At 41.3% G+C, this 24,894-nt stretch overlaps 1 protein-coding gene and 1 long non-coding RNA gene across 2 annotated transcripts; both read right to left on the reverse strand.

Moving 5' to 3' along the window:
* Positions 1 to 1,156: 1,156 nt before the first annotated feature.
* Positions 1,157 to 8,093, reverse strand: CCNG2 (cyclin G2). The gene is made up of 7 exons (XM_062574233.1): positions 7,835 to 8,093; positions 6,718 to 6,855; positions 5,541 to 5,791; positions 5,297 to 5,375; positions 5,118 to 5,216; positions 3,909 to 4,114; positions 1,157 to 3,394 (listed from the first exon to the last, which is right to left on the reverse strand). The coding sequence occupies exons 1-7, from the start codon at positions 7,970 to 7,972 to the stop codon at positions 3,262 to 3,264; spliced, it is 1,044 nt and encodes a 347-aa protein (XP_062430217.1). The 5' UTR covers positions 7,973 to 8,093; the 3' UTR covers positions 1,157 to 3,261.
* A 1,624-nt stretch (positions 8,094 to 9,717) lies between these two features.
* On the reverse strand, positions 9,718 to 24,817 carry LOC134140164 (uncharacterized). Its single transcript, XR_009958332.1, has 2 exons — positions 24,471 to 24,817; positions 9,718 to 10,330 (listed from the first exon to the last, which is right to left on the reverse strand). It is a non-coding gene; the product is annotated as an uncharacterized LOC134140164 (long non-coding RNA).
* Between the last annotated feature and the right edge of the window lie 77 nt (positions 24,818 to 24,894).

Below are 24,894 nucleotides of genomic sequence, written 5' to 3' on the forward strand. Positions count from 1 at the left end.
ATATGAGCAATATTGTTATATAATTGACTTTTACTGATGTGTATGACTTGAGACATGCAAGAAAGTTTAAGAATATCAGGTGTCAGTCCCTCATCTGTTGTATGTGGGAAGTGAGAAACCTTGTAATGTGTTCATGCATTAAAAAAAAAATTGCAAAGGCCATGAAGAAGAGTAAGTTAAACTCACAGGATTATTTTAGCAGTAGCAGTGGCCCTATTCTTGCCACACACGCTCACTGCCAACAGTGACAGCCCTCGTTGTCAGCGCCACAGAGCCCTACTCATTCCCAGCCCCTATCCACACACAGCGCTCCAGTATTGACAGCACCAGGGCAGGATTCCCACTCCCCAGAGTGATGTGCAGTGCTGGATGATGGGCTGGGCTGGCAGAGGGAGCACTCTTGTGCTTGCTCACACTCAGCCCCTTGTGCATGGAAGAAAAACCTCAAAAAAGCAGAGGTCTATATCCAACGTTTTAAAGCAACATCAGCAGGCAGGTGAGCTGGCATCTCTCCACTGCACTGCTCAGATTTGTGTGTGGGTAGGTCTTGGCTACTTGTTTCAGTCCTTTCAGGCCTGGGAACACGGTTTCAGCAAGGATTAGAGCTCCTTATGTCCTATATTGCTGCACAGTCATTACAGCTGCATTAAGCATTTTTCAACACACCAACACTGGGAACACCTTTAAGATGCAAAGGGGAGTGAAACTCTGGTTTTAAATTCCCCTTTCATGAATAACTGTAGGTGCTTTGACTGCAAAATCCCAAACACATCCAGAGACCAAGTTCCAGTCAGAGTTTAAAAACCCACAGAATTCCAACCTGTAACCCAAAACACTTCTCCTGTAGCGAGCCTTAGCTTCACCACTAGCGGGAGCTCCCCTTTGCCAGATGTGCAAACACACCAATCAAAATCCTCAGTATACAGGAGCAGAGCTTAGCTGCATCTGTGCAGGCCTGATAAGCACAGTACACCTCACATCAGCTTCTAGAACCAATGCAGAGCAAAGATTCACGTTCAGCAGCAATCCACACAAGTCCTCTTTGCAAACTGTTCAAAGCTTGCTGATAAACCTGAAAAACAGCTGGTGTACCATACAGACCACAGCAAAGAAAAGCAAGCCAGGGCTTCGAGTAACCAACTATAACTCACACCAGTTAACAAATACAGCAATTGGTTTATTATCATTCTCAACTGAAACAAAACTCAGTAGGTTCATTACCTGTAACAAGGGCACTCTGCCTCAGAGGTGAGCTTCCAGGTGCAGAGACTTGCAATAAAAAGTCTTCAAATATACAGTATTATCATACAGAGTACATAATAAATTAATATCTACATGCAACATACCTACAAAAAGGTACAATGTAAAAAAATACAGTATTTTATGCCCATTTTTTGTTTTAAATTTTTTTCTGTACATTTTTTTAATTTACATTTTTATATACATTTTTGTAAACTTTTTGTATTTTTATAAAACTGAAAGCATATAACAGTTATGAACTTATGGCACTGCTCATATCATTCTAAACAATACTTAGAAGTACAAAACAACCATCAGCTTGTTTGCCCCTTCATTTCTACTTTGACACCACCACACTTCACACAGTTATTCTCAGTGAAATTTCTTCACTTGCTACCTAGCCATATTCTCAATATGGAAAAAATGCAATCCTAATCAAGTTTGCGTGCTTCAATAAAAGTTCAGAAAAAAGATCGTATCAACTACTTCATCAACATCACATTTACCTGATATTACTGCATAATACCAACTTCTCCCGCACTAACCGCTTTATATAAACATGCAAACAAGTCTGATCATGACTCAGTCAATAATATGAAGATACTGAAATCAACTACAAAGGTTAAATATTTAAAGGAATACAGACTTACCAAAATTTGTCATGTTAATAAGCCTATTCTAATAGTATGGACTGACAAGTTAACACTAGGAGTTTAAACACACTGAAGTATACAATGCAAATTTCAGTGTAAGCTAGTTTGCATTAATTTAAAGAAGATATGAAAGCAAGCCCTGTCACACACTTGTCTTACCAGAACCACACTCTTACTAGGCATATTCCTACTTTAAAACAGCTTCCTGAAGCTTATGAAAAAATAAGCTTTTAAAAATGCCCTTGGAGTACAAAACACAAGATCAAAGACACTCCTTCCCAAAAGAAGCACAGCACATATGAAGTGTAAAAGCAGTTCCAGTATTAAAGAAAGGCCCATTTGACAGCAAAGCATCACTTCAGCATGGTACTTTTGTGTATACCCATCATTCCCACACAATCCATTCACCCAATTCAAGACCATTGCAAAATACTTCAGGGTGGAAGGGTCCTTAGGAGGTCTCTAGTCCAACCTCCTGCTCAGAGCAGGGTCAATACTAAGTTCAGATCAGCTTGCTCAGGGCTTTGTCACATCAAGCATCGACAGCCTCCCAGGATGGAGGCTGCACAGCCCTTCTGGGGCCCTGTTCCTATGCTCAACAGAGAAAATTTCTTCCCTTACTTGGGAACCTCAAATTTCAATTTATGAGCACCATCTCTCCTATTTGCACCGTTCACCTCTGTCAAGAGCCTGGATTCATCTTCTCAATAGCTTCTTAGAGACTCAACAGCTGCTATTCAATCTCCTGCCATCACCCCCACCAAAAGCCCTTTCTCTGTCGAACTGAACGAACCCAGGTCCCTCAGGGCTCTGCTCACAGGTCACGTGCCCCAAACCTCTTGGCAGCTCCCTGCTGGACTTGCTCAAGTTGATCAAGATCTCTTACATACTGCAGACCTAACACTGGACACAGTAGTCCAGATTAGATCTGAAAAAAGCCAAGTAAAAGGGTGAAAACCCTACTCCTCTCAGGCTACTGGCATTCCTCTTGTTAAAGCCCAGCATGCTGTCAGCCTTCACTGCTACCAAGACACTGCTGACTTCCATTTAGCTGGCGAGCACGAGGAACCCCAGGTGCACAACTGCATCTGACCTTATTAACAGAACTATAATGGTGCACAACTCTGCAACATTTGTCCTCGATGACAGCAGAACTACACAAGAAGCTTTTGCTGAAGTGGGACCTGAATGGAAGTTTCTCCTTAAAAAAAGTTAGAACAACACAAGGTAGGCATTCTAAGCATTTGGATATACCACAGCAACTCTTGCCTTAATAAAGACAGTATATAGAGTACTAACTCCTCATTTATTATTGCCAAAACATTATGGTGCATTAAAATTCCTAACCTAGAATTATTAAGCATTAATGCTAAGACTGAGAGTTAAGAGTTTGCCACTTCATTTTAGGTTTGAGGTCAAAGAAGAAGGTGCCTTCCAGATCACTAGGAGGAGAACTGCTAAGGCTTTCTTCTCCGCTGCTCATATCTTCACAGGAGTCTTCACTAAAAGAAACAGTAGGAAAAATATTTTAAACTAAGCACAAACCCTTGAAAGTGGCAAAGTATTCCTCAACCATGCTATTTTCTCACAAACTTTGATTCCTAGCATAGTATTTAAATCTAACCACTCCTCACCAATAATGCTTAAATCATAACAAGGTACAGTTTCCTTTTTCCTAGTGCCAAGAACTTCCTACCAACCAAGAAGCAGGCAGTGTATAAGATATCAAACAGAAGTTACTTTAGTAGACTTCCAATGCATCATAAGCCTCCTTGACTTGCAAAACACTCCCCTCCCCCAAAAGCATTGTAATCATACTTGTTCAAACAGCAAAACAACAGTTCCCTAAATTTTCTTCCGCTTAGGGTGTATTTTAAGTCTACTAGTCTACTGAAGTTTCCAAAGCTAGAATTCTTTCCAGTAGTATTGACTAAATCTAGTTTTTAAAAAGCTGCCGTAACATTTCCAGAAAATTGGAATTTCCCACAAGTCAGCTGTCTGATGGGTTTTACTAACCTCTCGCTTTCATTGAAACATCCACCCTCCGGTATTGTTGGCAACTCAGGAACACTGTAGTAACTGTTTTGTAGATTCTGGGCAGTACGTCTTGAAACGATCCAAACTAGCTTTTTATGATCTGGCTTGCAACATTCAGGAGAAGAATAATCTGCTAGGCATTTTGAGACCAGTTCTCTCCAGTAAAGCAGGTCACTATCACTTATCTTCACAGTGAGGAGCAAAAAAAAAAAAAATAATAATAATAAAAATAAATCTAAATTACCTTACACAGAGGCTCAAAAGATACTCCCTCCTGTCATTTTACCTTGAAGGGTAATTCAGAAGTATCAGTCAAAGGTTAAATTGATCACCAATGCTTCTATCAATAAAATTTTGATGCTTTGGAAGGCTGACCACTATACATTTCACAGATATGTCCACACAAGTTCCAAGTAACAGTTCACCTATCAGTGGCTGTTGGTATTCTCCCACAAGGTATTAAACACTGAGAGCTTTATTTGTGCTAATGCAATAGATCAATGCCAGTCAGTGTAAGACAATCCTATTTTGAGAAGTTCCACTGCCTTCATAATATCATCCTTCTAAAACAGTATCAAATATTAAGTGCTTTCCTCCAAGAAGCATTTCTACTGCAGATGGAGTTAGCTGTATTTGACTACAGTAGTAATAAGTTTGTGGTTTTAGACTGTCACAACTGATAACAAGCAGCTAGAAACTTTAAATTCTGTATTAGTTACTGGGTAGTAAAAGAACAAACCCAGCAGCATTTCAGTCATTGAAGTAATTAGACTGGAAATTCCTCTAGAACATGCAGCTAGAACTGTGTAAGTTAAATAAGCTACTTGAAGTTTGTACGATTTAGTCATTAAGAAACAGCATTTCTTCTAATTTTAGACATTCAAGCCAGTTTTTAAACTGTAATCCTTTTAACATCCCAGAGAGTTGCCAAGATATGCAAGTGAGAAATGACTACCTGACCTCATTCTCAATTAAGCAGTAGTTATTTGCATACGGCATTTTACCAATGGAATTGTGTTAGTAGTTAGAAAAGCTTCAGACATGCTTAAAAACTAGTTTCATTATTTCAGTTGCTGCCAAACAGTATCTCTAGAGGCTGTACTGTCACAGTAGGGATTCCTTGAATGTAACATGGTATATCATTAGCTGTATCAGTCAACAACTACACAAACCACTGAAAATATTTACCTTTGAATGCTTTTGAACACGCAGAAGGATCTCAAACTGCTCAACAGATTTCAAAGTCTGAACTTCTAGAGTGAGAAGGCACAAGGCCAAGACAGATGGCTAGAAGGACAAAAAACACTGCTTAACATACACGAATCAAAGCCTACTCAGATGTCACCTAAAATGCTAATTTTACTTACTTTTGCTTTAGAAAAGACTAGACGACAGTTGCAAGCTTTTAACTGTGCTTCCAATTTGTCAAGATTCAGTATTTCTTTCCTACGAGACACCCAAGAGAAAGAGGCATTCATATCAACAAGTCTTCACACATCAGAAAGCAAAACTAACAGTTGGCTCTTCACCTGGTGATACCACAAGCCCCTTTTTAAGGGGACATACATAGTGTGAGCATGACAATACCATCAAGAAGCAATTCAAACTCACCTTTCTGAGGTATGACAGAGTACAATAGCATGGTACAAGTGCAAGAAGGTTAAGGCAGTAGTAGCTTTAAATTCAAAGTGCAGCTTCTCTGAAATTATCTTTTCCATCCGTTTCAGGTCGGACACCGTGCATTTACATTGGCTGATCCGGATGATCTCATGAGCAGATGGAATATTGCATTCTTCTTCAACTACTCGGGCAGCCAGTTGAAAACAACAGACTCCAATGCAAGATAAATGCTTTGGTTTCACCTAAAAGCAAGAGGAAGCATTATGAATATTTTAAAAAACCCCACAAAACACAGAATGAGGTTTAACATCTGTAAGAAATCTGTTATAAAATCATTTACTGTCTATGACAATCTTCCTGTGGGCCGTGTTTATCAAATAGCCTGGGTTAACAGCTTTGAACACTCATTACAATGGAATAAGAGGTCTAAGGTATCTCAGTTAGACCCAATACATCTGCAGTCAGTCACTTACATCTCATCTAGTTTTAAGTAGTTCCACCAGTTCATTTTCAGCAGAACATAGCTATGCATGGCCAATAGAGCAAAACTGGTCTGTCACAGCTAAGTCAGTCAAAAATTGAAGTTCAACAGCTGAGCACCCACTACTGAAATTGTTCCACATCACTACAGACCAAAACAAAGATATACACCAAGAACTAATAGCCCCCCTTCTCAAAGTGACAGTGCTCACTTACCCTCAATTAAATCCTATCCAAGTTTGGCCTAAGCTTGTTCTAGGCAATCTTATGCCTCCCTTATCTTACTGCAGCATTAAATTAAGCTATACTAAAGTACTTAGAGTTGGTTTGTAACACAGCTCATTCACTTCGTACTTCTGTCCTCTTGGGTTCTACATTGACCTAGCGAAGGTTACACAGGCTCTTCAGGTAAATGAACCATGCTGCTACTTGCCTTTAAGGGTCAGGAGCAGTTTCAGCATGAAGCACTTAATACATCACATTAATAGGCTAATCTTTCACAAAGGAAGTGTTCTCAACTCCAGGCTTACACAGGAGCAATCAGGAAATGTTATTAGCTTAAAATCAGTAAACACAGTATCTCATAGATCGCAACCTTCCTCTTCCCCTTTGTGTGTCAGACAACAAAGCCCACAGGAAGCTTGCATATTCAGCTGACAATACAGCAGGTACTCTCCACTCAGATTACCTTCATTAGAGCCAAGAATCTGTCCAGAATATTAACAGCCAAAACAAATGTTTCAGTTGCAAAACCAAAAAACTTGGTCAGACTCCAAAGATCTTCCACCTTGACATTCCTTAGTCTTGGGCACAGAGTATTTTCATTCTGTGGTAAAACAAAAAGCCAGTATTTATATCAGTGGTAACTATGATCACTCACTCCCTTATCAAGGTATCCATTACCTAGACCAAAAAAAAGTCTTATGTACTCTCTACTACATTTAACTTAAAATGTGAGTTCTGTACCTGAGACTCAGAAGTCATTCAACATAGCTGTATTAAGGGTAGATCCTATAAGCTTCACTGGTGTAATACCCAGCACAACCACATTTCTAAGTATGCACTTATTATAAGCCAATCTTTACCAGAAAGTGTGCACACACAGTGACTCTTGCCCTCAGGGAAAAAGATGAACAAACTCACCTTCCTGGGTGTGAATATTAAGGTAACTACAGGCTCTGCTTTCAAAACAACCAAGCTGACAGATTTCAGAAAGGCTCTTTCTCTTCAAGACTAAGACCTTATGCAAAAGCTCACAAACATCTCAAGCCTGTCGCTAAACCTCGTAAGAAACTTCGGTCACAAACGTGAAGATTTTTAAGGCTTTTTTGTTGTTACGTAGTGAAGGCTTCTTGGTTCATTCCCCCGGGCTTTGTTAATCAAAAGCTGATAGCTTCCCCCTTTGATAAACTACCTGTTTCACATCCCGGCTTTCCTGCACTGACACAGTAGTGAAATATGCGCACTAAGTGGAATTAAACACACTTTTCGCTGCAGGTGTGAAACAAAGCATGAAGAATGAACATTAAATACGTGCATAATTTGTTTGCCCGACCAGCAGCTCGTAGCTCTTCGATAACACAGCATATTAAAACATGTAACAGGCTGCTGAGCGAGCCAGAACAAAGGCAAAGAGGCATGCGCAGAGGAGAGACCGAACTTTTACAAGGTGAGAGGCCGTCCCCTTGCCTCTGCCTTAGGGCTCAGTTTTACAAGTCACACTTTATTGTACGCGTTTACCCCTCCCGCCCTGAGGAGAGGCTCTCCCCCCCCCCCCCCCCCCCGGCCCCGGGGCCCTCCCTCACCTCGGCCGCACACTCGATGAGGCTGAGCCCCTTCTCGCGGGGCTGGAACCGCCCCTCCTGCTCCAGGTGCACATTCAGCTGCTTGAAGAGCCAGAGCGCCTCACTGCTCATCTTCTCCCCGGCCTCCAGATCCTTCATCTCCGCCGGAGCCACGGCCCGTCGCCCGGCGGCAGCGCCCTCCCAACCGCCTCCCGGCCCCGGGCACCCCTCCCGGGCCGGCGGGCAGGCGACAGCGGGCTCCCGCCGCAGCCCCCGCCGCTCGGCCCCTCCGCGGCGCCGACGGCGGCGGCCGAGCCCCGCTTCCCGTCACCGCACGGACGCGGGGCGGCCCCGCCGCGGGCCCCGCATCCAGGCGAGGCCGTCCGCGCCCCCGCCGGCGGCCGGCCCCACGTCAGTCAAGCCGACGGCCGCGGGAGCGACACCATCACCACCCCCTGCCCGAGCCGCCGCGGCCCCGCATCAAAATGGAGGCGGCGCGGCGCCGCCCCCTTGTTTTTGTTCTCCCGGCCCGCAGATGGCCTCGCGCGCAGGGCTCGCTGCTAGGCCCGGCCGGTGATCCGCCCGGGGGCGGTGCGAGGCGAGGAAAAAAGAGTCCGCTCAGAGCCGCTCACCGTGGGCGAGCGCAGCTTCCCCGGATGTGCGGGCGCGCCGCAGCCATCCCGCAACGCTCCTGCGCGGCCGGACGCGAGGCGCGATCCCGCGGCGGGGAGGGCGGCACTAGGCCCCGGCGGAAGGAGACAGGGCGAGGGTCGCAGCACGCCTTTAAAGGGCCCGGGGCGGGGCCTCTGTGGCGGCTCGCCGGTTTTGAAAAGTCCGCCCAAACCCTCCCCCGCCCTGATTGGCCGGCGCTCCCTAGCCGCTGATTGGCCAGCGGTCGCCCTTGCCCCCCTCCCCTCCCCACCGGTCGCGTTGTGTTGTTTACCAGCAGTGATTGGCCGTCCGGGGAGGGCGGGTCCCTCCGGATTGGCCGGCCGAGTTCTGCCTCTGCTTCGCCCGCAGCTCCGGGCCTTAGCAACCGCGGCGGCGCCGTGTGCGCGCGCGCGGGGCGCCCGAGGCGGGGGGCGCGGGGGCGCCAACGGCCGGAGCGCGAGCGCCCGCTCCGCCCCGGGGGGCTGCGGCGCGCTGCGGTCCCTCGGCCGAGTCCCCAGGAAACCTTTTCTGGCGCCGCGGGTCCCTTAGGCTGCCCCTGTGATTAGTTAATCGGAGTGCTGACCTGCAGGCTCTGAGGGAGGTGGCCTGAGGTGGCTCAGCCCTGAGGTAGCTCAGCTTGTGTGGACCCGACTCCCCGGGGAGTGGGACACGGGTGGGAGCCTTCTCCTCACATCGTGTCTCCTGATGTCCGCATGCCCCAGCTTGTCTGGCTTGAAAATCCCACATACTGCTTTAAATGAAGAGGCAGTTTTACTGACTGTCTGGTGTTTGAGAGTTTCAGGAGGTACATTTCCAAGCTTCTCTTCATAATCATGGTAGATTTATGTGTAGCAGGAATTCAGGGTCCGATGCTTAAGGAAGAAGATGGCTAATACTGTAAGCAGGTCGCAACTATGCTGTTACCTGCCCCCTAGCAGAACACCAGACATAGAGGGGTTGCATCAGCTCTTCTCAGTGGACAGCTCAACAGAGCCCTAATGATAAGGTAAAACAGGATCTCACAAGATATATCACAGTCTGGATTTGTGAAATTTTTATATACATGGAACCTGTTCCATGTTCTGCAGATACATTTTTCATGGACAAACCCAAATGGACAACACAAATCTCAAAGGGAAATCCAAAATGACAGTGATGTGTACGTACTGAAGTAAAAAAAAAAAAAAAAAATGTGGCTACTTGCGGCAAGGACAGCAGATGAGCATTCCGTATAATTTAGTGAATTTCCACAGTTCCAACAAATAGAAAATGTTTATTAAGTGTGTCAGTCTGGGAAAATAAGCCTCCTGTACAAAACAGTCAACAATGTTGACTATGCCAATCTCTATTTCCAGGCACAGTTATTGTCTGTTATGCCAGTGATGATGGCCAAGAATTTCCTACTGTTTATTTTGATTATGAGCTCTCTTAGGTTCCCACAAATATGCACAATTTACAGGACAGTACTCTCATAGGTGCCATCAAGTATATCCAAACACTCCTGAATAGAGCATCCCTGCAATGTGAATGAACTAGCATAGCTACCTTTTTTTTCTTCAAGGTCTAAAGTTACTTTTATCTTCTGAAATAAGGAGTTGTGGCTGTGCTCCAATTTTAAAAACAGTGCTTATCATTAATGGAGTTGACTTCAAACTGACTTCTGGCAGCTGCAGATGTCACCTATGTGATGTTTGCAAGATAAAGCTCATGAGTCCAGTCTGTATTATCCAAATTCCCTTGGCAGTCCATGCTTTTTTCTCCACATTCTCAAATACGTCTTGCCACATGAAGCACCACAGAGATGCAGAATAGACGTTCTCCTTCAGACAGATAAAACCACAGAGCAGAACATATGTTTCAGCTTACCTAAACGCAAAGGAAAACCAGAAAGGATTATTTTTTAAAACACATAGCATCTGGATTCTTAAAAAACTAATTCAGCAATCTACTTGAACACATACACTGTTTTTATTTTACTGACCAACTTAAACCTAATAGAACACTTTGAAAATTTATCATTCACATATCATGTAATTCGATGGAGAAAAAGGTCTGTTATACGAGTATGGATCAACAGGGCTTTTTCTGTGTAGCCTTGCATCAGAAGAGCTTATTTTCTACATTTGGAAGAGAAGGGTCGCTGTCCCATCTTTGTTCCTCTGTCATTAGCTATCTGTTGTGAAAAGCTGTGTAGGAGTGAAAAAAAAAAACAAACCAAACCAACCAAACAAAAAAACCCACACACCCTCAAGGATCCTTCATATAAAAGAAGGAGTCATGAGCTTTGGAATTGTAAACAATGAAACTTCGTCTGCTCCCTGTGCTATATGGACCTGGCAGAACAACCCAGTGTTGCAGCAAAGCAGGAGTCATGGTGAAGTCCACAAGTAAAGCTCTTTTCTTTCCCTACACAACAAATAACTAATCTTAATGTTGTACTTATTTGAGATTAAGGGATGAAAAAATTTTTTTGTTGTTGTGACACTTTTCAGCACCGTCAAGTGACATAGGCAGGCTTTATTTTAATAAGTCTTACTAAACAATCTTCTAATATGGCTTGGCAAAACTTGTCTTAGCAGGTCTGCATGGCATTTGATTGAGAATGGTTATGGATGGCTAATAGCTGGGTATTGAGTAGCAGATGATAGAGATATTAACTGGACCTTGTAGTATGCAGCTTTCCAAAGTGAAATTATACTATAAACCTTCATGATTAAGGGACAGACAGTAGAAACATCTTAAGGGAAAACTCCCTAGAAACATGAAGTCTTCTCTGTCACAGCCCAGTCAGCAATTGGTCTCCAGAGTAAAGAACAACAGGACTCCCTTAAAGCAATTGTTTCCTTTTTATCACTTAACCAAAGAGCTCTGTGCACTTTACAGCCACTCATTGAACTATATGCTCCATTGCTATTCCATTGTCCTGGTAAGGAGGAGAGAGGCACCATGAAACCAGTTACAAACTAGAGATAAAAGTCACTGACTTGTGACTTCTTCTCTTTCTCCATCAGACAAAACTGCTGCCATATGGGAGCATGACATATTTCCCACAATTCTGAGAAAAAAATGTGTGTAGTTTGGCCAATATTCTTTAAATTCTGTGATGATGCAAGAGACAACAGCTATTACATGAATTAGCATTTTATTCAAGCATAATTCAAGCTTACTTGAAAATGTAGGTAAAGTATCAAACATCAAGAGAGTCTACAAAAAATGAGATTAGCCCTAGAATCCTTCCCCTCCTTGAGAGCTACCTAGTCTTTCTTTCAAAATTCCTTAACAGACATCATAAAAAAAAGATTTTTTTGTTGTTTTAATTAAAAGGGGTGATTTGAGGGTTAGATTGTTTATTTTACTGAGGAGAGTAAAACTAGTTTCTTTACGCAAATAAAGTACTCATAGTGCGCGTGTGTATATTTATGTATTATGTACACACACACACACAAATACAAATACATAAACTTATCTATATAAAAGCAATACTTTGCAGAGTTGGTTTTAAAAGCAGAGGGACCAGCCCCTGGTGATAAAAACCTATCAAAACTGAAGTATTTGCATAGGTCCTTAGTGAGGGGACACAAAGTCTAGGAGATAAAATGATTTGTATGTCTTCTAGAATTTAAAACTTGTTTCCTTGACAGAACCCCCTCAAGGAGAATGGCATTCGATCCTCTAGTAGCCATACAAGTAAATGTCCCTACTGGTTTAGCTCCCATCTTTAATGTAGATGTATGTAATTTCACGCTTGTCATCTTGTGCTAATGGAAGTTGGTCAAGTTCAGAATTCATAAATAAATTAGATTATTCAGATTTATTACATTCTTCCTAAATGACAGAAGGAAAACAAGGCTTGCCAATCAAGGAATAATGCAAACACAAAGTCAGCACTGGTGAAAAAGTTCACTGGAAACATGAATAAATCCAGAGATCAGCAATGACCGTGCACGTATGCCTTAGTGACCGCACCGAGTGCAAAATAATTGTTGAAATTAGCAATGGAAGGTGCAGAAAAAAAGAAACCAAGCTTGTTCATTCAGGAAAAGGGAGCTAAAATTAGCAGTAAATATTTTGAGCAGACAAGATCTAAACAGAAATCAGTGGAGACGTAAATAAATTTAGCATAGACTGTAAGATTTTACAATAGAGACTGTGATTTTGTTTTGCTGGTACAACATATGGCAAAACAGTACTGAAATATATCTAACAATATTAGTGGCTAGATAAGAGGAATTTCCATGACATGAGCAACCTTATCACAAAGGGGAAATGCAAGTCAGTCTACACAAGAAAATCTGTAACACCACAGCTGTATTGTTCAGGTGTATTGCTTTACATTTATAGTTTTTTTTGAACAGCGTCCTGAAATACCTTTCAGGCTAGACCAGCTGCCCATCCAGACAGTAAGCCTGGAGGCAGAGTTCAGTTTGTTTCGGCCATTATTATGCTCTGAGGTCTGCCACTGCGACTGACTGCAGGGCACCTTCGGCAAAGCAACTTGCATATGTGGGTCCGGCAAACTGCAAACTTTGATTGGACAGAGCTGGTTTTATATATATATTTATATATGCAAAGCCAGCTCTATCCAATATATATATAAACATACACACACACACACCAGAACTCTCTATATAAAGTGTGTATCATTTACATATATACAATAGATTTCTATACATACATAAAACTATGCATGTATTTATGCTGCTATAAAGTTGCTGTGTATTGATACCACATACTGTGCTTACGGAAAAGAAAGCTACCACAGTATGGGTTACACTGGGATAAGTACGTCCATACTAGCACAGCTGCATCAAAGTTCAGGGACAAGAGGAAGTGCATCAGTGTAATTTAAGTCACAAAACTTTCTACTATAAACAAGGCCTGAATAATATGCTGAACTACAGCTAACTACTGAGGAACTGGCATCAGACTTCCAGAGACAGTTGAAGCAAAGGGCTGAAAGACCTTCATTTTCACATCTAGATTAATATTTGGTGAAAGGCTAGGTCTGCTTTCACCCTATTCATGCTGTTTTAATGCAGTGTCCTCCCCTTCCTTCCCCTCCACCCATATGATGTGGTTACATCAGAGATACTCTGGAGATTAAACTGTCTTAGGAAAAGTTTGTGAACCACTCTGACAATAGGAAAACCTAACTTCTGACTTCCAAGACAAGGTTACTGGGAGAGACAGATCAAAAACCTGACTTGTTTAGGATTCTGATACACGACAGAGCTTTCCCAGAAATTGTTCAAATTTACAGTAGAATTGCTGGCATAAAACTTGGAAAACATAGCTAAAAATCAAGTTGTTTGTAGCAAGTGCCTAGTCCTAAAATCCTGATCCCAAAGGAAATCAGTGTCTTCACTGAGAATTTCTACTAGAGCAAAAGGATTTTTTTTTTCAGGAACAACACTGTGGGTTGGCCCTGTCTATTACTTCATCTCAGAAGAAGCCTATGTATGGTGTGCTAATAATCACAGAAATCAAGGCTCCCTAATACCGAGAGAGCATTGGGAAATGCCAAAGAGGGAGCAGAGTTGTTGGGAGAGCCTGATTTTCTGCCTATGTTCTCATGACGACACCTCTCTAAACAGAGCTGGCAAGATTTGTAATAGTGTTCAGAGGCTGACTGCCAACCTTGCAAGCACATTGTCCAATGCATCATACTTCTGCAATGTTTTCAAAATTCATAGTGGCTTCTTGAGGTTATGCTTTTTGAAGGCTTCGAAAATGGCTCTGGCACAAGAAGAGGAAGGGGGAACTACACCACCACACTGATGCAAACCCCCTCTGAAAAAAAGGTGAGAAGGGGAAGAGCTTGTGAATGACTTTACCCCTTGCCACTTAAAATATTGCCACTCACAGGGCGTTGTTGCCGCACCTTGTTCAAATTCCACTCCCTGTGCTCTGAGAAAACTGATGAAACCATGAGAGTGTCCAAGACTGTGGTGCATTTCATAGCTTACCTAGTGAATAAAATTATTCTATGTGATTTCTGTTAGGTCAGTTTAGATGCTCTTTGTATTACAGTTGCATATTCCCCCTGCAGCTCCTCTGTGAGCCAGTTCAGTTTCACTGATTTCCATTATAGCTATTCTCAGAAATCTATATTGCATCTATAGGTCTATTAAAATATTGCTTCCTGTCCTTTTTTAGATAATAATATCAAATGCATACATCAATTTACTTCTGGAAAACATTGCAGCAAATATTTGTAATGGCAACTGAAGATATAAACCTGATTCTGATGCCACTGACATTGTTGTGCGGCAAGAGTAATCTTCTAGAAGAAAGAGAATTACACCAGGGCAAATGCCTGAGCAACCTGCTTCATTGCTTTTATGGCAATAATTTGCCTTCATGCAGGTTAAATTGTCTGAGAGGAAGCTGTATGTTTCAATAACCTTGTGCTTGTCTAAGCATGACCACATAACTAGCAGTTTGCTTAAAGTTCTCTTTTAATAATGATTTGTTACTGGAAGGTGTATTTCATTCACTCTGTACTTTTGTCACTTGTCACAAATGGGTTCTTTTATTTAATTGACAAGATAATTCTAGGCAACTTTGTACTTAAGGCTTTTAAAAGTATTTTTAAAAAAAGATAGTTGTGTATAATTTCAAAAGACATGTTCAAAGTCACGTGGAACCTGCACAAAATGGAATTTAAATTAGTCATTAAAAGTTAAGCCAAGAACAAAAGAGCAGTTACCTTTTGGACTATACAACCAGGCAGCTGTTGAGTGAAATGACTTACTAGGAAGTATTCAGTTACAACTACTAGAAATGGATATTTAAAATTTATTTACACATTTAACATGGCACATTCCCATTTTACAACTTAACATTAAAGTCTAAGACACTGAAAGAAGCCTTGCACAAAGCATCCACAAGTCAGTAGGAAGACACTTCCATCTTAACTTCCGTCAAGTTTTTAATCCAGCAATGCAAGTATTATGAAAAAGAAAGAAAGAAAAAAAAAAGATGTAGAATAGCAAAGTATACATGTTCTGTGTTCTTGTATGAGCAGAGCTCATACAAGGCTATAGAGACTGCATGATGAGTCACACATTGTGACTTACACCTCATCAGTTTTTATTAGAAACTCTGTCTCAGTAACAGTTAGTGACGAATTTCTGGCTACCAGTCAGGTATCTTCCTACTTTCTCATCATGCTGATGTGTTACTGAAGACATTCTCAATTCCTTACACACTTGCTTTGCATGGATTAAGTAGTCTGAGTTCTTGAATACAACAGACCATAGATTTCACTACACACACCTTCTAATAAGCCAGTCTTAATCTGAAAGCCTCAAGAGAGGAAAAAACCCTTAATTATCTAATATTGTATAAACAAAATATATCTCATTGCGCCTTTCATAGGGTTTTTTAAGCTTTCCTCCTTGAATGTCTTCTGCTAAAATTGAGAATTAGTATCTTTTAATATGGCATGGAGATAACTATTAACTGTAAATAACAAATCATGTCAACAAGTATATTTTCCCTTTATTGGTCTATATAAAGTCTCACAAATTACTAAGGTTGGAAAGCCTAAAAAAATGTAACCCCTCAAGTCATTAACAAGTATCTAGAAATTGGCTGAAATGATTACTTTTACACAGGTAACTAACATCTGGAACTCTAGAAATGTCAGAGTCTCTGGATCTTACTACATTTTCTGTGTCAGAAATGGAATGTTAGATTTTTTCCTTTCTTCCTATACTACTCTTTAGTCATTTTATTGGTGCTTAATGTCCCTCTCATATTTCCCACTAATTTATACTCTGTTCCCAAGCATTAATTGCTCTGTGCTAGTATGAACAGAGATGTACAAATTTCCATGCACAGCACCACAGATGTTTTTCAAGTAACAGCTGCAGGAACATTTCCAGCATAGTTCTATCTTAAGCTAGCATATCCAGACACATTTCATTAACATACTCCTGCTACTTGCCAGAAGGAATAACTCCGACTTACTTTCTCAGATGTACAGTCAGTAGGTAGCTTTGCCTGTCTGAAAATATCTGTGTCTAAGTCAAGAGTTCAAACTGTGTAACTTTGTATTTAGGATCACATATCCCATAGTTCCTTAAATACTTACAGAGTGCGCAGAAAATCCTCCAACATCTAACCTAATCTGTCTCTGCTTTCCTCCTCCTGGCACTGCAATCCATGGCACAGCTCCCATCTCCTTCAGTGGAAGAAATGCCAGGCCCCAACAGCAACAATTCAGGAGTTAGGACAGGAAATGAAGAATGCTGTAACCACCTGAGGTGCCAGGTGAATTTTAGCAAATGGAAACATTTGTCACTCTTCTAAAATCTGCAACCTTCTTTCTGTCTGAAAGAGTTTCAGTGACTACATGGGATCAAAGTCCTCCATTCCACATTCTCATTTGAAAGACAAGATCTGGTCCCACACAGTTTCAGCATTCAACTGAAAATGAGAAAACCTCTGTAGGACTGAGAAACTGCTGGTAGTATATAGTGTTGCTGTATACTGTATCTCAGTAATGCTACAGTTTTTCCTTCTATTCATTTGAAATTTGAGGCATTATTTATGCTGTGTCATTATTTTAAGGACAAGAATAAATAGGCAGTTTTGACCTTTGAAATGTGCATATCTTTGCTACATTTGGTTTGACATTATTCTGTGTTCCCTATATCCATTTTTTTTTTATTTTTAATTTCCAAAGAACTGTCTTCAATACAGACAGCTAAACATTCCCAAGTCAGGTCCATGAGCATTCACTGCAATATTCCCATTTTTGTTGCGAGTATGGTAGACGGTGCCATGCCCATCTACTCTAACTTTAGCTTATGTAAAGAGATGTGACTCACCTTGTGTTTACAGACAATACTAAGCTATTTTGTCATGAAAAGTTTTGGTTTCTGTTCCTTATTTGCTTTGTGCACTTATTTCTTCCCTAAAAGCAAACAACTCCCACCCCTTAATCCTCCCACCTCCATGAAAAAAAAACAAAAACAAAAACAAGCAAACAAACAAAAAAAAACAAGCCAGAACTAAATTTGGGAAGTTTGAAATTAACATCAGGCTTAAAGCAGTGAATGGTAATTTAGCTTTTCTCAATATGAATTAGATAATCCGAGTACCCTTTTGTTTTCTATATGCTTTGAATGGTCATCTATAGTTCCTTACGTTAAGGATGGATTTATCCCTATAGATTAGAACACATTTCTTCCTACTTTTAATCCAAGACTTACTCTCCCCTAGAGAACGCAGCATATATTTCAGATCGCATATATATAGGCACTCTGTAGGCACACTATAGGCATTCCTAAAAAATCAAGGTAGCTGTTTGAATGTTTTTCCACCCTTTCTTCTAGTGCAAGATTTTCAAAACCGCTAGCCACAGCGGATGACAGGTTTCAAATGTGCTTGGCACGCAAGAGGAATTGATGGGTATAAAGCAGTTTTCCAGACATGGGCTATGATTTTAGATTGTGCCTGCAGCAGTAGAATTGGTCAGTCATTTTGCTTGCATTTAATGAAGCTGTAAAACATGTCATCTCTATAAACCTAGAAAAAAGTCCTGAAGAAAAATCCTGACACACACAGAAGAGTGCAAGTCACTGAGCTACTGGACAGCAAAATATCCATTTAAATAGGGAGGTATACAATTGTCACAGGAACACTATAGATTTTGTGAGATGTCTGCTAACATAAACTCTTGTAATGGTAACATGAACTCTCTAGGACATAAAATACCAAATTATAGGTGATGATGTCTAGGATGAAGAATAACCACAATCAAGGTAATCACTATTAACTGCTATTAAGTATTCATGTAGAGAAAAGAAGGGAATTTTGATATTTTGGAAGGGGAAAATGTAAGAGAAACTGTATTAAAAGACTGGATAGAATTATTTTTCAAGGCACTGTTCCTCACTTTTTCTCCTTTACCAGAGACATAATTAAGCTGCTTTAGCTGAAGGCTTGTTTGGAATAGGCATGCTCAAGAATACACAGCTGCTGTTGCCTAAGGATATGAAAGATTTAACAGTGCTCTGAGATAAGATACTATTCTATACTTTACAATAATGCTTTATAAATTTTTGTTAGGCTTTTCCATAAACGTAAGATCTTCTGATGCAGCAGGGAGACAGCTCAGGACTTGAAGATCAAGTCTAATTATGGAAAAGTTCATAGATTCACATGCTGTTCTTAGGCCTGTGCCAACTTTTAAAATTAAAATCCTTTCTCCTTTCTTCACTTGTTCCCCATTTTTAGGCAGTTTAATATGAAAGTGGCATACTCTCCTTGTTGTGTAAAGTCCTACAGGTCATGAACTGATTTTTAAAGATGGCTTACTGAAGTTTGTTAACGGAAAAGGGAAACTGAGGATAAAAGAAGAGAAGGAGGAGTCATGAGGATACAGGTTTGTGTCACAATCAACTTTCAGAATGAAAAATATCTGCTAAGTATCAAATAGGACTCCTTTTTATTATGGAATAATGACAAATTGTTCTTCTGTTTTTGTTAATGAGAGCTTTGTTACCAACTTAAGCAGATGCAAGCCATATATGAACAAAAAAGCATTTCATCCAATTTCAGCTCAAGTCCAGCCCAACTTCTGCTGAGCCTACACCTGGAGACAAAGCATCTCTGTAACAGGTATGAGATCAAATTTTAGTTGAGGGCTGTATCTCTGGCCCTCTAGTATTGACCAGTGCTGATGTCTTCGATGCATTCAAATTACCCTATCATTTTTGTTATGTCCAATTTTTAAAACTATTCAACCTGATTTAACTCAGAAGTTAACTCTTCTTTGAGCAGGGGTTTGGCCTGGATAACCTCCGATGGTCCCTTCCAAACTAAATTATTCTCTGATTTTATGACTATTGCAGTTAACACCTTTGCATTTGTAGTGCCCAAATACTTATTGATCTTAGATTGTGAAAGTGTATTGGTCATTTTCTGCTTTTCCTGTAGTGCTATATTGCCAATGTGTTTTGCTTCTAGCACTGTTAGACCAGAAGAAATTACCTTGCAGTTTAGAAAATGATTCAAGAAAATACTTATCTTCAAATCAAATTATATAAAACTTAACCTAAATGTGATATGATGACTATTTGAAAATTTTTTTCTCTAAAATTTGGCACCATTTTATCATTTAGAAGAGCAAGTCTAAAAAATTTGGGATGCAGACAGTTAAACTAAGAATCACTTTTTTTTCCTTACAGTAATCTGGATTCAGGCACATAGATCGTGTATATGAAACAAAATTAAGAAAAAATGTGCTATATATGGGGTAGCTATATACAAATATAAACAAACAAATTCTCCATATTTTTATATAAATAAAATACTGTTATTGGGTATCTGTTCCACTCTATCACACTGCCAGCATAAAATTGAAACTGTTGTACAAGAAGGCATACAGTCCTATCTGCTGTTGGCTTTCACATGTTGCAATATGCATTTCTGACTAGTCATCTATTTTCTAGAAAGAACAGTTGATTTACAGCTGAAATCCCTAGGGTGAGAGATTCTGTCCAAAGGTTTTATAATAACAGATCAAGTTAAATGGAATAGATTCAAAAATTTCCCAAATGGTAAAGCAAATGACAAAAATATATATTTTGCTGAAGAAAATTACATAATCTGGGACTACTTATTCAGTAATCACAAATTAGGCTGCATAACTGAGAGACTGCTTCTCCCTGCATGAGAGGATGATAGCTTGTAATAAGGAAAGTACTAAAAGTGACAATTGATTTAAAAGTGAAAGAATAGATTGCACAACGGCACAATTTGTTGACTGTATAAGCTACATGCAGTCATGGCTCTTTCTTGTATCTTTATCAAAAATGGATCTAGGTATCTGACAGAGTGTGCAAGATATATATTTTTTGTTAAACATTTATTTTTCCAAAACTAACAAATATTTGGAGAGATAATTTATGTTCCTTTCTGTTTCAGAAAAAGTAAACAATCTTCGAGCACTTTGGAAAGGTCTTTCTTGCTGCTAGTCTCTTACTGGCCAGCAGCTTCTCTCTTCCATGGCAAGACAACAATTTACCTTCAGTTTCATGCATGGAACAGCTGAATTCTACTTGTGAAACTGTTGGGGTTTGTCTGTCCAGCTGCAGTAGAAATCTACATTTTATGCTGAGGTAAATGAATGAGCCTGCATCTGGTTTCTTTTTTCTTTTGACACATACTTTAGGAATACCAGAATATATTTTTTCAAAGGATAATTCATTATTGCCTGTAAGAACAAGCATAGTGAATGTACTAATAAGGTAGAACATAAGAATTGTGCAAGCTCAGTCTTATAAATTTGTATGTACTGACTTCCACACTATTTACTTGGAAAATTAGCCTTCTGTTGATTGATTCATTGCAGAGAAAGGATAAGAGTCACAAAAATAACTAGTAATTTTGGATAGTTCAGTTTTCACAGAGGTCAAAGACAGTTCAGCATTCAAACTCATTTCATTTTTTTTCCAGAACTCCTAGTGCTGATGATCTTTGTCTGATGAACACTTACTCTGCGGAAGCTGGGTAAAGACTGTCAACTAATTTCACCCTAAATTATTTTGGAGGGATTTTCATTTTCTCCTGTTGCCTTTCCTGGAATTCCATAATATTGTCTTGCAAGCTATGCTTGTAGGAAAAGAAAAGGAAGGGTAACTTTTTTTTACAGCTTTTGAATATGGGTTCCTGAGAGAATGTTTCATTCCAGTCACTGGAAAGAGGAGTTCCCTCCAAAAAGAGAAAAAATCTTTCCAAGGCCTGAATAAGCTTCAAAATGTTATTTCTGCAGTGTTATCAGCATGCAGGTCTGACTGCTTCACTGGGCACTTGAATGCCTCTGCATGGGTTTTCTCCAGCAATGGCTCAAGCTCAGCCTGCCTTTGGGGCAGCCAGCACAGATGCCCCAGGCCCTTCCTCTTTGGTGATGAATATGACTTTAGAGGAGAGCTCTCCTGCTTACCAAATTCTGCCTAAGGTCAGACTTGGGGGGGGGGGGGAGGGAAAGAGGACTTTTTAATGTATTTCTCTGTAAGGCTGTGTGTCCTTTATGCCAACACTATGTCCAACAGTGCCTCTTCTAGGGTGAGTGCAACTTGTACAGTTGCACTTGTTTTCTTTCTTTCTTTTTTTTTTTTTTAAGATCTCGAGTTTGTAATAAAGAAGCCATCGTTATAAAACAGTCAAAGTCAAAGCACAAACACAGGAATTACTAGACTTATTCTGCCATGCTACACTGAAGTCATCCAGTTAAACAGCAATTATTATTAAAAGTTTGTATTTCTCTAGTCCCTCAGGATATCCAAATGCTTTACAAAATACTTTAATTTAGCCTCGCAACCAGCCTGACAAGAAGGTAATTTTTGCCCTCTTCTGAAGTTGTTGAATATACACCTATTTGAACTCATCAGATTTGCTTGCCTGTGTTGGACTTTGTGTGAACATGATTTGGGTGGATATGAAAATTAGTATTAACTTTTGCATCTGTGGGTTTAACAAACTGGTCAAAAGTCACGCAGTAAATAGCACTTGGGTCTCCAAAGCATAGCTCAGAGCCAAAACCACAAGGCCATCTGTTTTTCCTTCTGAAGAGTGTTTAAGTGGTACAGATAATAATGTCTGTTGCAAAGATAAATGTCCTTCTCTTTTCCATGCATTGGAATTTGGCTGTGAATCTAGCAGTACTCTTTTCCTACCTTCCACTCAGCAGTGGCAAAATCAGGAATTGCATCAGCAAGAAAACGGGTATTACAAGTGCTTTAGATGTATAATTTTCTTTTTTCCACTAACATGGGTCTCTCAATGCTCTAACATTTACTGGCCTGTCAACTCCTTAGCGCCCAGTCTGCATTAAGGCAGTGGCCACCTGTGTAGTTATGCTGTCACAGTCTTGAGAACCAGGGTGGGGACACTTAAGACTACAGCAATCAGGATTGGTACAAGCCCCCTGCATGCCCAGACGGCAAGTTTACCATATGTGCTGCCTATGCGAACGTTGTTGCCCTGAGACGTTTCCTTAAAACAGACATGCCTTAGTTGCACCCAGTAGGGGCATAAAGGTCTTCTCCCTGCTATATAACTGCAGTTGTTCCTTGGCTGATATGACATTTGGGGTCTTTATGCTGTTCCAGATTTTTGTATGATGCATTGGGTCCCTGCCTGCTGAACACCTGCTTGTAATGGCCTTTTTCCAGGTATGCTTCATTACACTCGTGAGGTTATTTTTTGTAGACTTAATACTTTTGCTTTCTCCTTGGGCTGCAGACCCAGAGTTCTTGCTGGTTGTCTACAACTCCTTCTCAGCAGTCTCTCTTAATCCCTTGGCCTTGGCAGCCTCTTAGTTATGGCAGCCTGCCTACCATAACCCTCAGCTGCTCTAGGCACATGCTGTGGCTTTCTTCTTGGAGTGTGTACAACTGGGCAGCTATTTCAACCCCCTAGCCATCATGCCTAGACCTCCTATAGAGGCTGGAAGTGTCCTGAGAGACTTTGCTTCCAATTTACCACCCTGCTAAAATAACCTACTCTGTAGTCCCTCCCGTGCCAGGTAACTGGCTCTTCAATCTCCAGGGCTTCCGTAGGAAAGGAGTATCTCTCACTAGGAAAGGAGTATCTCTCACGTAGCTGACTGGCTGATTGCACTACTTTCAACTCAGTTGGGTGCTGCGTCAGCTATCCCTTCCTACTGTGGCTGAGGACAAAGGGCTATAATCACATGAATCTAGTTGAGGGCATATTCAGCAGGAGAGGGGTAAAAGGAACTCTGTTGCAGTACGTCAGTACTAGAGGTTCCTGCCAGACCATCAGTTCCGGACTCTGCGGGTCTGAGGATGTGTCGCATGGCCTTGGGCTCCCTGCACTGCCATACTAAACCTGCTGGGAAGGGCCCTGATGGAAATCCCTTAAGCAAATAGTCACAGTATGCAAGAACTACTGTAACTTCAGCATTGCAACAATCTTGTGACACTGCATGCCAGACTTCCAGCAAGAATTTCCCAATGGGGAGCATCAACTAAATTATCCTCACTTGATCACTGCCAGACACTACTAGTGGGCCAATAAAAAAAAATAATGCCTTTGCTATTTCACACATTCCTGAAATGCTGATCTTCTCACGGTGAGAACCAGAAGAGTTAGATTGAAACTGGAAAGCTAGGTAAAATTCCAATGGACCTTGCAAAAAGTTTGCAAATGCTGGCTCTCTCTTCACCTACTTAGCTCTAAAAGACATACTCCAATTCAAAATAAAGAGGGAAAATGGAGGGGAGCAGTGCACATTATGCACAGGGAGATCTGGTTGCTGTACTGAAAATAGCCTTTCATTTTACCATCTTAAATATAGACTGAGAGTTACCAGAGAACGGGTTAAAAAACCTTATGCCATATGAGTTTTAACAAACTGATTCAGAGTTCATTCGTCAGGAAATTAATAGAAAAATTCTATGGTCTCTCTCTAGGCTTGATTTATGTCTTTAGAGGAAATCGTCCTTTGTGTGCTATCTCAACAGCTAATAACTACAGATACTGGAAAAGGGTTTAAAGAAAATGAGTTGCCTTTGCGCTGAACTTCTTGCTTTCATCTGTTAATTTCAACCTGTGGTGGTACAGCAAGGTTTTGCTCTTCACCTTGGCAGTGGCAGGATTTTCGAATTATTTACTTCAGCTATATAGTTCCTGTAGCTGTAGCATTATAACGTCTCCTGTCCCCCGAAGAAAAGACCTACGTTAAAGAAATGTGAGCACTCCCAAATTAAGTTGTCCAGTTCTCAAGTCCAGCAGAAAAAAAAAAAAAAAAAAAAAAAAAAAAAAAAAAAAAAAGAGGCTGTGGAAAGCCATCCCAGCTAACCTAATACTTCAGGGATCTCTACCTTCGGCTCTGCGACGCGACACCCGTAGAGAGGCTACAAACTGCAAGTGTGAAGGAAAAAAAATGGCAGTGAATGTCTTCTGCAGGCCTTGGTGTTCCGGGAAAGGACTGTGGAAGCCAATAAAGCGAATGAGGGGTTAATACCTGTTTGCAGCTTGCACGGCAGCGAAAGAAGACGCTAGCGGTGACCAGGAGCCTTGCTGCAACCTGGACAGCAGGAGAGAAGCAGACCAGGAGACACCAGGCGGCTGTAAAAGCAGCGAGAACGTAACGCTTTCGCTGCGTGCTCACGCGCGCCGAGGAGAAGGTGTCCGCAAGCAAACGCCTCGCTGTTCGGCGACTGCTTTCAGTGCAACTTCGCAGGGTCCAGCGCCGGCGGGAAGAGCCCGGGCGGGCCCGGCCCGCCGCCGCCTCCCGCCCCGCAGCCCGCTCAGCGGAGCTGTCCACCAACGGCCGCCGCCGCGGCCTCAACGGTCCCGGCCGCCGCCGCCGCGGCCCGGCAAGGCGCAGGCGCGGCGCGCACGGACGGCGGGCAGCGGGATACGCTCGCTCGCTCGCTCGCTCTCTG

Source organism: Rhea pennata, chromosome 4, assembly GCF_028389875.1.
Source record: "Rhea pennata isolate bPtePen1 chromosome 4, bPtePen1.pri, whole genome shotgun sequence".
Taxonomy (NCBI): Eukaryota; Metazoa; Chordata; class Aves; order Rheiformes; family Rheidae; genus Rhea; species Rhea pennata.

Excerpts from the sequence above, each read along its gene's own strand:
- CCNG2 (XM_062574233.1), bottom strand. The coding sequence starts at position 7,972 with ATGAAGGATCTGGAGGCCGGGGAGAAGATGAGCAGTGAGGCGCTCTGG. Across the intron at positions 5,376-5,540 it reads CTCTGTCATACCTCAGAAAG|GAAAGAAATACTGAATCTTG; the intron begins GTGAGTTTGAAT and ends GGTGTCTCGTAG. Across the intron at positions 4,115-5,117 it reads GTGTTCAAAAGCATTCAAAG|ATAAGTGATAGTGACCTGCT; the intron begins GTAAATATTTTC and ends CTCACTGTGAAG.